Genomic DNA, 14,734 nt, shown 5'->3' on the forward strand with positions numbered 1-14,734 from the left:
ACCACTGCTGTCTGACCCAGGGTAACCCAGCAGAGGGCGGGCTTGAGAGATGGAATGGGGAGGGATCCTAGTGTTAGCCACCAAACCAGGATTCCAAATTTTGCAAGAACTCAATCTCACCTAGCAGCCTGGCTGGAGGAGGGGAAGGAAGGAGTGGATACTGGGGGAAGTGACTGAGAGATAGTCTTTCAATCCCAGAACAGAACCAAAAAGAAGCTGCAAAATTTGGGTATCTCTTTCTCTTTTTCTCAGGAATCAGACTTATATCCCTCTTTGTACCTGGGACAAAGAAGGGTGATCACTTGAGGCCATATGTATCAAACCTAGACACATTGTTTAATACATGATAGGAAATTTTAAATTGAACATCTTAAAAGAAAATCCAGTTCTCTTGAGCACTCTTTAAAAAGACTGTGGATTAAGCAGGGCACAGTGGTGCAGGTCTGTAATCTCAGCTACTCGAGAGGCTAAGGCAGGAAGTGTTACAAATTCAAGGCCAATCATGGCACCTTAATGAATCTCAAAAATCAAAAAGGTCTTGCTGGGCATGGTGGCACACACCTGTAATCACAGTGTCTTGGGAGGCAGGAGGATTGCAAGTTCAAAGCTGGTCTCAGCAATTTAGCAAGGCCCCAAGAACTCAGTGAGACTCAGTTTCTAAAAGTAAAAAAAGGCAGGGTGCGGGGTGGGCTAGAGATATGGCTCAGTGGTTGAGGGCCCCTGGATTCAATCCCTGGTACAAAAACAAAAAAGGCCTGGGGTATAGCTCTGTGGTAGAGTACCCCTGGTTAAGTAGTTCACTTACACACACACACACACACACACACACACACACACACATCAAAACAAACTACTATAAACTATTACATAAATAGTGAACATATGCCAATACAAATTTATCTAAACCCATGATATATGCAACACCAAAAGTGAATCCTAATGTATTACCTCTGATGGATTCTGGCTTATAATGTGTCAATGTAGGCTCATTACTTATAAAAAATACGCCACTTTAGTAAGGGATATTGACAATGTACATAGAGTCTATATACATGTGAGACAGGGTACATATAGGAAATCTCTGTACATTCTGTTGTTTTGCCATGAACCTAAAAATGCTCTAAATATAAAGTCTGCTTTTAAAACTTGTTTTTAAAGGACAAAGGAATGAACAAGATTTCATCCCCCACCCCTTTAGACAGGAAAAAAAAAAAAAAACCAATGACACCCAGCATCATCCTGCCTCCTGCTTTATTTTCCATAGATACCCCTGGTTTCCACCCACACCTCTTGTCTCATGCTTGCTGATTCCAGGATGCATATTTTCAGGTCTGGGGGTCCATTCGTCAGGAGAAGCCCCACCTGCACCACTCCTAATGGCCAACGCCCCCCCCCCCACCACAGCTTGATAGAGTCTCTGTAAACCAAGGATGCTCTTATTCCCTGAAAGAAGAAATTCAAGAATGAAATACACACACCTCCATGTCCTCGTCTCCTCCTCCCCATGTCAACATGCTAAAGGGAACCCTTATCTTTCTGGACTGAAGGAGAAAGTCACCTTCATAGAGGTGGGGAGAAGATAAGGGAATAACTGTTCTTTGAATGAAGGAGAAATTCTGGAATTTGTAGAGTCCTGCCCTAACCTTGACGCCACTGTTCCACTATTGGTCTTTCACTGGCATCTCCATACCCCAGACCTTAGGAGAGTCACCCAAGTTCTCTTTTCCATCTCCGTTTCATAAGTCTGCCCCACACTCCACCTGCTCAGATTCCTGACTCCATCCAGTGATTTCCCACACTGTCTTGTCAAGTGTCCTTAACTCAAATGCTCTATGCTTCATAGAACTCTGCAGTGTCAGTCACCACAGGGGTAAAAGGAGACTCACCAATTCCTTTCCATAAGCCTCCTTTCCCAGTTCATTTTTCCCAAGCTACATCCCTCTTCATCCTCAATCCACAACTCACAACAAAGAAATCCCATTCTCTCTGAGGGCACATAACAAGGCTGCCTCACTCCTCCTGTATGCTGAGGATTCGAAGTAGGATAGTGTACACATCCTGTTCCATGTAGCCCTGTAGGTAGCAGGAAAGACACAATGGAGATGGAGAACAGAAATCAGAGACACAGGTAAAGGAGGTGTTCTGTGGAATCTGTGTACAGTGGAATGCCATTTACTGGTTATCTTCACTTATAACTTTATCTTTTAAGCAGTCAACTTTTCCATAGTTGTCTCCTGCCTTCGTGGGAAGATACTGATGTCTATTTTCAGGATTGCTGTGAGGGTTACAACTATGATTGTGAAGCAAAGCACCTGCTACACATTCTACAGTGTTCCACTCTTCATAGTTATCATTCCTCATAAAGGAACAAGCCACCTAGCTTTTCGTACTTAATTAGGGCTAAGTAGCCTCAGGAGGAAACTGAATAGTGGTATCAGGGACAGGAAAAGGCTCTGCAATGGATCAGGCAATTGAAAAGGGGTTGCAGGGGCTGGGGTGGTGGCTCAGTGGTAGATGACTTTCCTGGCATGTGTGAGGCACTGGGTTTGATCCTCAGCACCACATAAAAATGGGTAAACAAAAGAAAGGTATAAAAAATGTTGTATCTGTTTAAAAACTTTAAAAAAAAAATGAGACACAAATACCTCTCTTTTCTTTTCACATTCATGAACAATCTCTTTAAAAAAATTTAGTTGTAGATGGGCACAATACCTTTATCTTATTTATTGATTTTTATATGGTGCTAAGGATCTAACCCAGAGCCTCACACATGCCAGGCAAGTACTCCATCACTGAGCCACAATCCCAGCCCCACATACAACCTTTATTGATCTGCCTAATGAGATCCAGAGATCTGGCAATGGATCCAGCTCTCTGAGAAACAGCAAAACTGTACAGGAACAAGAAGAGACCTCTAATGCAACATTCCCTACCAGCTTTGTGTCTGCCTCCCTCAAAACTCTACCATGCTCACCCGAGCAGCATTCAGCAGATGATTCCTGTAGGTGGAGATGACCTCTTCATGGTTTTTCTGGGAATCCTGGAAATGAGTATCAATGGGAAGTCATGTGCCCACCCTCTCAACACTCACCCAAGCCTAAGGAACAATAAAGGAAAATGGTCAGCTTTACTAGGTTAGCTCCCTTGGCCCATCGCTAGCTCAGTCTGGACCACTGCCTGGCTAGGCCTCTGCAGCTCTCAGAGTGTCTCCCACATACCCATCACTTCCACTGTCCACCCTCTTCTCTAGCAATATCCATTTTCCTGAGGGTCAAAACATACCTGCAACTGTAAGGCAAGGCGAGTATTTTCACCCCGAACTGCAAGAACCTCCTCTGAAAGCTGCTCCAACTTCTTCAACAACTCCTTGATCTGAGGCCAAAAGGAAAGAAAGGGAACCAGTAAGGACCAATTCATTCCTCTCCTCCTACCCCAAATGCCACCGAGGAAAAGATCACCTCCTTTTACTGGCTATTTAATATATGCCAGATACTTTTACACACATTGTCTCATTTATGCCCAATACAGCCTTTCTTCTGAAAAGAATGATACTTCAGAGGTAAATATTATTATCTACATTTTGTAGATAAGGAGGTTGAGTTTAGTAATTTGTCAAAATCATACAGCTACTAAGTGATAAAATCATGATTAGCATCAATATCTCTTTGATTCCATAGTTCATGTTCTTAACTCAGTACTGGATCCTAACCCACTTTGGCTATTGACACTTGATGAAAATGAAGATGAGTCCTTTGTGTCTCAGGAGGTAGAGACACAAATGCAGTTAATAGTAACCAGCAGTAATAGGCATGGTGATAGTAGGAATAGTAATAACTACTCTTTATTGAGTACTTACCATGTGCCAAAAATTATTCTGAGCATTTTAGATAAATACTTTATTTAATGTACTCCTCACAATTACACTATTATGAAGCTCATTTTGTAGGGGAGAACACTGGGGCTTAGAGATGTTAAATAATCTGCCTAAGATCAGATAACGATAAGGAGAGTTTTTTGTTTGTTTGCTGTTCTAGGGGTTGAACTCAGGGCCTTGTTCATGCTAGGCAAGTGCTCTACCACTGATCTACAACCCCAGCCTGAGTTCTGAAACTGGAATTCAATCCAGACAATCTCAGTCTAGAGAGTCTTAACTACCATTGAACCATGTCCCCAGCCCTATTTTGTATTTTATTTAGAGTCAGGGTCTCACTGAGTTGCTTAGGCCTTGTTTTTGCTGAGGCTGGCTTTGAACTCCAGATCCTCCATTCTCAAACTCCCAGCCATTGGGATCACAGGCCTCCATCGTGCCTGGTTCCCTGGTCCTTTTTTTTTTTTTTTTTAGTTGTCAATGGACCTTGATACGTGGTGCTAAGAATCAAACCCAGTGCCATTCACATGGTAGGCAAGAGCTTTACCACTGAGTACAACCCCGGCCCTCCCCAGTCCTTTTCATATTTTATTTTGAAACAGAGTCTCACTAAATTGATGCTGGGTGGGGAGGGGGGGACTTGCAATCCTCCTCCGGACTCAGCCTCCCAGGTCGCTGGGATTACAGGAATGTACCACTGCAACCCAATTTGCGAAAGAAACCATTTTGAAGTGGGAGGGAAGAACAGAGCTGAGGAAAACCTCAGCAAGCCATTAAACTATAAGGCTTCTTCCCAAGTTAATACACCGTTTAAGTCAAAATGCAAATCATCCGCGAGACTGCACAGGCCATCGATCCCCTGAGCACACTGTTTCAGAACCCTGAGTCCTGAATTTGAGTACCTAACCCACTTCTGTCTTCTGTATCTACCTTTCCTCACCTCCAATTTCAACTCCAACCCACTTAGTCCCGGGAAAGCATCATGTGGACCATGCAAAGGATCAGTGCTATGTTGGGGCTTCAGTCTGACCAAAGGCTTTAATCTGGATTCAGGTTAGCAAAGCCCCGAACTCACGGGAACTTTCCACGGTGCGCTCTGGTGCCCAGCTGCTCACCTTGGCCTCCTGGTCCCGGCAAGCCCCAGTGAGATGCTCCACCTTCTCTTTCAGCTGCTCGGCTGCTTTCTCCAACTGCTCTGCACGCGCGCGCGCCTCGCTGGCCTGGCGCTCCTGCTCAGAGGCCCGAGCCGCCAGGTCCTGGCTCCGGAGACGTTCCTCGGCCGCGGCCTCGCGCAGGCGCCCCATCTCGCGGCAGGCTGTGTTATACTTCTCCAGGACAGCCTTCAGCTCCTGGCCCCAAGCCTGGGCCTGGGCCGCCAGCGAACCCCGCGTCTTCTCGTGCTGCCGCAGGCTGGCCGCCTCCCGGGCCCGCAGCTCAGCCACCTCCTCGGTGGCTTGGTACAGCAGCTGCTTCAGCTTCCCTATCTCCTGGCTCTTCCCGCTCATCGTGGCCTGAACCGCCCTTAGTTCCTCCTCCAACTTCCCCAAATCCTGCTCCAGAGCGGCCACTTGGGGGGACACTGGGACCTCGGAGAGGGCGCCCAGCTCTCTACTGGGGGTCAGGGATCCCCGCAGCTGCTGGTTTTCTGCCTCCAGCCGAGCCAGCTTGTGCTGGGCCTGGCGGTGCCTCTCCGCCAGGGTGCCGACGCAGACCCTCAGCTCCTCCAAGGGCTCCGAGCCTCTGGTCCGGGCCCTCCCCTGGCCCACCAGGTCCGGGGGCAGGCAGTCCCACAGACCTCGGAGGCCGCTGCTCTGGGAGGCCAGGTGCTTGCGCAGCTTCTCCGTGGCCTCCTTCTCCAGGGCCAGTTCATCCATCAGCAGCCCTACACTCCGCCGCAACTGCTGCAGCTGGACCTGCGCCTCGGGCTTAGGCATGAACTCCCGCTGCAGCCGCTGACTCAGGGACTGCAGCTCGCCCTGCAGTCGCTGCCGCTCGCGTCCCAGCTCCCCCAGCTCCTCCAGCAGGCTGCTGTTGCTCAGTCTCAGGGCCGACACCTCCTTCTCCAACTGCGCCTTTGCCAGGCCGCCTCCTGGGGCCTGCTCTCCTCCAGAGTCCCCCAGAGGCTCTCTGCGGGCCCCGGGAGCCTTCGTCTCCTCGTGGTGCTCTGTGATGCACGCTGGGTCTGCCTTTGGGACACCTGTTCTGTCCTCCTGGGCAGGGCCCTCAGGTCTCACCTCTAGTCCTGCCTTGGCTCGGTCTAGCCTGACCAGCACCCTCTCCAGCCGCGCCTCCATTTTCTCCCAAGCAGCTGCTGCAGCCTCCTCGGCGCGGGGGGCTCCCAGGGCTCCCTCCAGAACGGGCCTTGACAAAGCCCCCCGGGCTGCGTCCTTTTCCCGCCACACTGCAGCCAGCTCCTCCCTTAGTTGGAGCAGGAGTTGGTTCATGGCTGCAGTACCCACTGGTTCAACCCCTGGGGCCTGGAGTCTCTCTCTCTGGCCAGCACACAGCTGGTTAGTGTGATCAGGGCCAAGGATCTGTCCCTGACTGGTGGTCAGTTGCTGTCCTGTGGCTTTCCCAATGACCTCAGACATTGGGCTCCGGGCTGACCCCTGTTCTGGTTGAGACCTTCCATGGACTTCATTCTGGATCTCTTCTGGGGTTGACTCTTCAACCCTTTTGGGAGCCAATGGGTTTGCTGTGGCTGCTGCCTGCTGCTGCTTTAACTGTTGTATACACTCAGCCAGCAAGTCCAGGGGACGGCCCTGCTCCATACCATCCCCTCCTCCGGGCCAGAGAGTAGCGCTCTGTCCTCCTGAAACTCCAAGCTCGTGGGAGAGGAAGCCTAACTCCTGCACCTGCTCTCTAATCTGGTTCTCCAGGCCCAAGTAGGCTGCTGCTTGAGCCTTGCACTCTTCTGTCTTTTTCACCAGCTCCTGCTCCAACTGAGAAACTTTCCTCCGCTCCTCTTCATATTTCCATATCCATTCTTCTAAGCACGGGTCTTCATCCTCCTCTTCCTCCTGTTCCTCCTCAGGCTCTGCTCTCCATGAGCTCTTAGGTGGAGAACCCACCTGGGGCTCAGATGGAGAGGCCTAGGTCAAAAATAGAACAGTGAAGTGAAGCCAAGCAGCTCACCCAGCCCGGGAGGGCTTTCTTCTCCTAGAACATCTTGTCTTGATGCCCAAGGACATTTAGGAGAGGGTCCCAGTGGGATGACCTGGGGTGGGTCAGAAGCCAAAGGGAGGACTTGTAGGGTCTTACCTGGGAGGCAAGATCTGGGTGTAGAACCAGCCCCTGACCTATAAGAAAAGACATGGGGCAAATGAGAGACAAGAGAGCTGTAGGCTGCTAACCCACACATTATCTCAGAGTTTCTCCGAAATGAGCCGCCCTGCAGTGTGATGACCCTTAACACAGGTCTTCCCAGTGCCAGGAGCTACCTGGTTCAACAGGTCCCTAACTATCAGTAACTTTAGTTTCTGATCCCAGAGATAGAGCCACTCATTCATTTTGTTCACTCATTTATTTATTGACCACTCTGCCAGGAACTGTTATAGGCAGTAGGACCTCAATGATGAGGAAAATAGAGGGGTTGACAGTCTAGTAGGAAAGAGGGATATTGATCAGCAAATCATACCAATGAATGTACAATTCCTGTATTAAGGAATTTATGATTGTGCTTTTAGGAATATGGGGTCATCTCATAGTAGTAGCAATAAATAAGTAAACTCTCAAAGTGGCAATTGTTTTTCAGATGGATTACTTCCATGGGAACAAATGAGATACCAAGAAGTTTCTTTGATTCTTTGGCTATTGAGCAGAATCTTGAAATCACAAAAGGGCTTTTACCTCCCTGCCGGCGCCGGTGCCAGGCCTGCCGCAGCAGCCCCCACAGTGCCTTGTCCTGAGTGTGCAGAGCATAATGCAGAGCATCATGCCCCGTTCTGTCCACTGCCCCTGCATCTGCTCCATGGCTCAGGAGCAGTTCAGCCACCTCAGCACTGCCCTTCTCACAGGCCAGGATCAGAGCAGATCTGTAGGTGAAGAGGGATCTGAGCATAGGCTTTCTCTGTGGAATCCAGGAGTCCTGGTTCCAGAAATCCCACTCACAGGGTGAGCTATCACTCAGTCGGGTAAGAACAAGATACCAACCTTAGCCAATGACGAAGCATTGGGTAAGGTCAGAACTTTTAAAATGTCATTTCTAGGAGCTACAGCATCAGAAAGCAAGGGGTCAATTCAAAGGGCTCCATTTTTAGCTGTTTTATATAGTATAAAGGTTCTGGATAAAATTTTTATTGGAAAAAAGGATCACATTTTTCAGAAGATAGCTTGAGAAGCAGTACATTAAACCAATAGCTCCAGAGGCATCCATTCCAGTTCTGGGATCATTTATGCGAGGAAGATGGTCATGGAAGCAGGCAGAGCTCTTCTAAACCATCACTAGGGAAGGAGATTCCCAAGGACAGAGAGCACACTGCCCTCTTCTTCTATAACACAGATGGATACACGCACACATACTCACACACACTATGCCCATTGACTCCTTTCTAGAAATTGGCATGAGAAGCTGGGGAAGGCTCACTTGTCATCCTTGTCTGTGACATTAACTCGGGCACCTCTCTGCAGCAGCTGCGAGCAGATAGCTGCGTGACCACCCAGCGATGCAATCATCAGGGGTGTACGTCCATCCTGCACAGATGGTGGGAAGGGGGTTTATAAGGAGCCAGGAAGAGTCATGGGCTCCACACAATCCTCCCAATGGCCCTCTCTCCCACCCCTTCAGGAAAAAGTCCAGGTCTCAGGGCTAAATACCCGCTTTCAAAGAGTTAAAAACCCTCCAAAAGATAAGGCTTTAACTTCTCTGTGAGGAAGAGGAGGAGAAATAGAAGGAGAAAGAATGTAGCAGAGTAGTAGTGTACAATATGGGTCATGGAATGTAACCAATCCAGCTCAGAAAGAAAAGCAGTCTCCCAGGCAGAACATTACCCACCTGCCATCTAATACTTACGTTATCCAACACATCCAAGAAGGCTTCATGGTCACACAGCAGAAGCACACTTGAGGCACAGCCAGAGGAGGCTGCGGAAGGTGGAGGGATGATTGGGTTAAGGTGAATATGAAGGACATCTACATAAAACATGACCCTACTTTCCCTCCGACCATTCCAGCAGTTGGCCCTGGCTGCCCTTCCCACCAAATGTCATCCTCTCCTCCCCTTTCCCGCCCTACAGTTCCTGCAACCCTGTTCCCACCAGTTCCCCAGCACACACCTGCCCAGTGTAAGGGACTACGGTTTTCTGCATCCACAGCATCTTCATTAGCACCATGCTGCAAATAGCCACAAAGGGAAGCAGCATGGAGCTTGGTGTTAACATCCTCATCCCACACCCTCTACTGGGCCACCAACTTCTATCTTAATATGGGGAAGGCAACTATTAGTTAAGCTCAGTGTATTCTTTTTTTTTTTTTTTTTTTTTTTGATACCAGGAATTGAACCCAGGGGCACATAACCACTGAGCCACATCCTCAGCCCTTTTTCTTTTTTATTTTGAGATAGGGCCTCGCTAAGATGCTAAGGCTGGCTTTGAACTTATGATTCTCCTGCCTTAGCCCCCCCGCCCCAGTCATTGGTATTATATATATGTTTGGCAAGTCTATTCCTTTTGTGTGTTTGTGGCAGGGGGGTACTGGAGCTCAAACTCAGAAGTGCTCTACCATTAAGCTATACACCCCCGAGTCATTTATTTACTTATTTATTTATTTCGGCAGTGCTGGGGATTTAACCCAAGGGTGCTCTACCACTTATCTACATCCCCAGCCCTTTTTATTTTATTCTGATACATGGTCTCACTAAGATGCAGAAGCTGGCCTCAAACTTGCAATCCTCCTGCCTCAGCCTCCTGAATTGCTGATACTACAGGTGAGCATCACCATGCCTGGCAAGCCCAGTATATTCCTTGCAGATTCCTTGGATTTTAACCCTAGTTCCTGAATACAGAGCCTAAGAAACATTAGATGCTAGGTAATAAACATGCTAGGGAAAATGACACCCAAATTCATATTCATGGATGGTACTTAAGGATCATAACTGTGAGATTTGGAACAAGTTAAGAAGAACAAAAGCAAAGCAGCCATATGCTCAATGGTTGAGCCTTTTGCACTTTGGGGACTTGTTAGAGTCTGTAAACAAGTCAGGATGGTGCCTGGAAAATGTTAGAGTCTATAAACAAGTCTGGATGGTGCCTGCAAAATGCCAGAGGGAGTGGTTTGAGAAGTAACAAAAGCGAGCCATTAAGTGTGGAGATTCCTGGTTGGTTGACTGCTGTATCTAGTTTATGCTAATTAGATAAGCTGTGTGGAATGTATAAATACTGCTCCTGTCCTGCAATAAACGGCTCCCACTCCTGCTGTATCAACATACACAAGTTGTTCGTCACCCCCCCGGTTATTTTGCTGCAGCCGGACTGCAGCAGGGACTCACTTATAAGTTGTTTGCATGTCATTTCACATGTGTATCTCTCTTTATACAACTGGATTATAAACTCCTCAAACACAGACAGTAGGACCTTGGCTTAATTTGAACATGACTGCCCTCCTTCCACCTGCCTGTCATTGTAGCAATTAGTTTCTGCAGTCTAGGCTGGCTTTGAACTTGTACCACCTCAAGGGAAGTATCAAGCTGGTATCTATTAAATAAAAGTTTGTGGATAAATGATCATCAGTTCTCTTACTGGGGCTGAGGGAGGTCAATTTAGCTAACTATTTCTTGTAACTGCAAAACAAAGTTAGGAGGCTCTGGGTCCATCTCTTCCCTTCACAGGAGTAGTATTAAGAGATTGCTCTTACCTGAAGCAGGACCTTGACACACTGTGGCTGGCAAGAGATGGTAGCCAAATGCAGGGCAGTGCTTCCTGGAAAAAGAAAGAGGGAGAGAAGAAGGGTGGGTGGCCCCATATATGCAGATGACTCATAGGGAGGGAAGGAAGGGACGCACAGATAATCAGAGGGAGATTAGAGAGAGAAGCTCTCAGCCACATGGGGCCAGAAATTCCTGTTCCCCAAGCACTCTGTACCTACGATGACGGTGAGAATGGGGGTAAGGTGTGCTCAGCTTCTGGGAGGGAGATGCCTGCAGGGATACAGGCTAAGGCTCACTGAGAAGAGAAGCAAGGGTCTACAGTTGGAACCTCCAGCAGGGACCAGCAATGGCCCCCACTGCTGCTATAAAAGGGACAAGCCAGCAGTATGGTCAAGTGCTCAGTCTAACTCACCATCCTCATTCTTGCTGTTGATGTTAGCCCCATTTGCAAGAAGTATAGTCAGACACTCTGTCAGTCCTTTGGAGGCTGCCAGATGAAACCTGCCAGAATCAAAGCCAAAGGCACAGGATGAAAGGACCAGGGGATGAAGAGAGGGAGAATCTTAAAAAAACACTGCTTGCTACACTTCCTACCTCAAGTCAATTCCAAAAGCACAGAGGGAAGCTCCCCCAGCCTGACTTCTTGAGAAAGACAAGGCCATATGGCTTTAGTCATAAAATCAGGAAGCTAGAGGCAAAGCTGGAACTAAGAACTATAGGTCTCAAGGAATCTCAAGCTATTGCAGGGGTATGCAGGGGACTCATAGTGACGGGCCTCTCTGAGCACAGAACCCTTAGTGGAGACCAAAGCGTTACAGAAAGAATCTGCCAGAGCAGAGCAGAAGGCTGGACATTTGAAGCCATTTGAGGCAGCAACAAGGGGTGACATTTCCCATATTCTAATCACTCCCTCGGGTCCTGTGGCTCCCATGGCTACCACTTCATTCCTAATTTCCCAAGGATACACACCCTCCTACTTGTGCAATGAAGAAACCACGTATTTAGCATATTAGTTTTCTGTTTGTTTAATGAGCTTCGTATCCTTCTCAAGTCAGTGTTGTCACTGTGGGTTGTGAGGTGGATGGAGCTCAGGAGTGATATCTTCTTCCCTCTCTTTGTGCTGCATTTGATACCAAAGGTTTATTGATATGCTTACTAACTATGACCACAAAAAGGGCTTTGAAGTTGTAGGCATTTCCTGGTCCTACATCATATTAGGGTTTGGGGCTTTCAAAAGGAACCGTGTACTAGGGGTGGGATCAAGAGGACTTACTTACGGGGACTGGCCGTTTGAGTTTAGCTTGGTGGGTCGGGCAGACTTCCTGGAGGCCAGGGCAGCCACGCGTCCCACATCCCCCCTCTGTACCGCCTCCAGCAGTTTCTGATCACGACGGTTCCATCTCTCCACCTGGTCCAAAACCACAAATTGTGTGAACATGGAGGATGGGGATGGTGTGGAAAAAGATAGTTTTATGCCAACTAAGGCAAAAGAAAAATCTCCACAGTCCTTTCACTGTTTCACAACCATTCGGCCTAGACCATTTGGTTCTTAGGTGGGCCAACTAAGTACTAACCAACTCATATGCTACCAATAAGTATTGGCAGTACTGCCAGCCCTGAACCTAGAGGTCACTGGGCCACTGACTGAATTAAAAATTATCTGTGGGGCTGGGGATGTGGCTCAAGTGGTAATGCGCTGGCCTGGCATGTGTGGGGCGCTGGGTTCGTTCCTCAGCACCACATAAAAATAAAATAAGGATGTTGTGTCCACCAAAAACTGAAAAATAAAAAAAAAAAATTATCTGTGAGTGCTGAACATATCGTATTTCAAGTGTCTTCTTAGTTTTTTTCCCCCCAATTATTTTCTTTCTGTACTTGGGATTGAACCCAGGGATCTGTACCATTGAACTATATCCCCAATCCTTTTTTTTTTTTTTTAATTTTGAGCCAAGGTCTCTCTAAGTTGCTGAGGCTGGCTTTGAACTTGCACCACCTGCCTCAGCCTCCAGAGTAGCTGGGATTACAGGTGTGCCCCACCACAGCTGTAAGAGTCACTATGATTATTGTTGCTAGGTGCCTAGCCTCAAAGCAATGCTAGCAATGATTCCTTTTCCTTTTGGTCTCTAGGTCTTGGTGAAGAAAACTGCACCCACTTGACCACTTATGACTGGGCTCACACTGCCTCTCACCTCTTCCTGCTATTCTGAATTTTGTCCTTAGTTGCTAGAGAAGTAAATCAAGACACCTAGCATCACATCACAGCTAGGAGTCCAAAAAACTAACAATACTATCTCTACCCATTGGCCCCCCAATTGGGAGGGAAATCACAAGAGTTTCTATTTTCCTAACATAACTATTTATGCACTTTGGATAGTCTCTTTCCCTTCCATGGAAATAATAACCAAAAGGAAAAAACAGGGCCTTAGCTACTTTTGAGGAGACAGCAAGAGGAAGAGGCAGAAGACTCCCCTCCTCCTCCCTTTGAACCCTCCCAGTCTCCCTGGCAGGGAGCAGCTGTCCCGGGCAGCAGCCACACCTGAGCACGCATTGTTCTACCATTCCAGCTTGAGTTTTTCGGGCGGAGGAGTAATTACAATAATTGAAGTGTCACAGGGAGTGAAAGGGAAAAACTATGTAAAAGCACCTCAGACTGAAAGCACAGAAAGCCTTGTTTGGTCTAGAAACAGGAAAGGAAAGGAAGAAGGGATGAATATGCTATAAAGGGTCCCAAATGAATATCTTGTCAGCCAGACTGTTTGGGATCTGGTTCAGCTACATTCTTGGCTTTGTGACCTAGAGCAAACTATTAAACACCTCTAACCTGTTTCCTCGTCTATAAAATGTAGGAAATAATAACTACCTCATCATGTTGTGAGTATTAAATAAGGTAAAGTATATAAAATCTCTTTGTAAACTGTAGAGAGCCATATAAATGTATGGCATCCTTAAAATAAAAGAGGAAGTAGTGAGAAAGTATTGGTAGCATATTGCATTTTATAAGGTACAACCTCTACAAGAAAGAGGTAACAGGAGGAGGTAAAGAAAAATAAGGTCTGTGGAAGCCCAATAATACATTTTCAAATATTGTTTATATAGCCAGGGCAAATTGTTAATCAACAACAGGAAAGATTTAGGTGTGCAAACCATAAAACTGTCTAGGGTAGATGAATTCAGAGGTCATACTCCTGTACAACACTCGTAACTCCTCATGGTCCTTTCAAGTGATATTTCAATTTCCAGGGGTATCTCAATATTCCTGGAAAATAGGGCTGATATTTGTTTTTATTTCATCTCTTTGACAGAAGAAGAATCAAAAGCACCATGAGGTCAGATAAATTTCCAGGATCACACAAAAGAGGGCTAAAATTGGGATTAAAACCCAGACTACCTAATGCCCAATCCTATTCTCACCACGAGACCATACTACTACTGAGCTATGGAAAAAGGTTCAATTTGTTTCCAGAGAAGTTTAATTATTTCTCAGACTAGCTCCAAGGCAAGCCACCCACCCTCATATGCTATTCCTTTTATGGAGAAAAGTCTCCAAACAGGTCAATTCTCCAACGACAAAATAAGCAAAATGACTTCTCCACATACTAACAGACTCTCATGTAAGAATACATTTTCCAGTACCCCTTGGGGACCAGGACAAGCCTGGAAAACAGAGAACTGGTCCATGCCTTCACCACACAGGGCTGCCATCAGCTGACCTCCCCCTGAAGTTCTCTGTTTAAAGTCTTGATTCTAACACTTTCTGTCTTTGTGAATGTTAGGCACATAAGAACTTCTCTGAACCTCAGTTTTCTGATGATTGAACGACATATAAAGCGCCTTTCCAGGTGTGTTGACACACGCCTGTAATCACAGCTACTCCTGAGGCAAAAGGATCACAAGTTTGATGCTAGCCTGTTTCAAAATTTAAAAAACAAAACTGGGGATGGGACAACTCAGGGAGGCTTTACCTCTAAGCTACATCCCCATCTTTTTTTTTTTTTTTTTTTTTT

General features: G+C 47.0%; 1 protein-coding gene across 1 annotated transcript; it reads right to left on the reverse strand.

Annotated features, from left to right (window-relative positions):
- Positions 1-1,234: 1,234 nt before the first annotated feature.
- Positions 1,235-12,168, reverse strand: Ankrd35 (ankyrin repeat domain 35). Its single transcript, XM_015507091.2, has 12 exons — positions 12,008-12,168; positions 11,143-11,231; positions 10,718-10,782; positions 9,142-9,199; positions 8,880-8,950; positions 8,454-8,560; positions 7,718-7,902; positions 7,130-7,167; positions 4,984-6,960; positions 3,283-3,372; positions 2,975-3,040; positions 1,235-2,073 (listed from the first exon to the last, which is right to left on the reverse strand). The coding sequence occupies exons 1-12, from the start codon at positions 12,166-12,168 to the stop codon at positions 2,011-2,013; spliced, it is 2,970 nt and encodes a 989-aa protein (XP_015362577.1). The 3' UTR covers positions 1,235-2,010.
- Positions 12,169-14,734: the final 2,566 nt, after the last annotated feature.

Source organism: Marmota marmota, unplaced genomic scaffold (assembly GCF_001458135.2).
Source record: "Marmota marmota marmota unplaced genomic scaffold, marMar, whole genome shotgun sequence".
Classification (NCBI taxonomy): domain Eukaryota; kingdom Metazoa; phylum Chordata; class Mammalia; order Rodentia; family Sciuridae; genus Marmota; species Marmota marmota.

What these genes read in the sequence shown, in the direction of transcription:
- Ankrd35 (XM_015507091.2), bottom strand. Translation starts at nt 12,168, where the DNA reads ATGTTCACACAATTTGTGGTTTTGGACCAGGTGGAGAGATGGAACCGT. An exon ending in GCCGGGACCAGGAGGCCAAG is followed by an intron (nt 3,373 to 4,983) that starts GTGAGCAGCTGG and finishes TTTTGGCCTCAG; the next exon opens with ATCAAGGAGTTGTTGAAGAA. An exon ending in ATCTGCTGAATGCTGCTCGG is followed by an intron (nt 2,074 to 2,974) that starts GTGAGCATGGTA and finishes TGCTACCTACAG; the next exon opens with GGCTACATGGAACAGGATGT.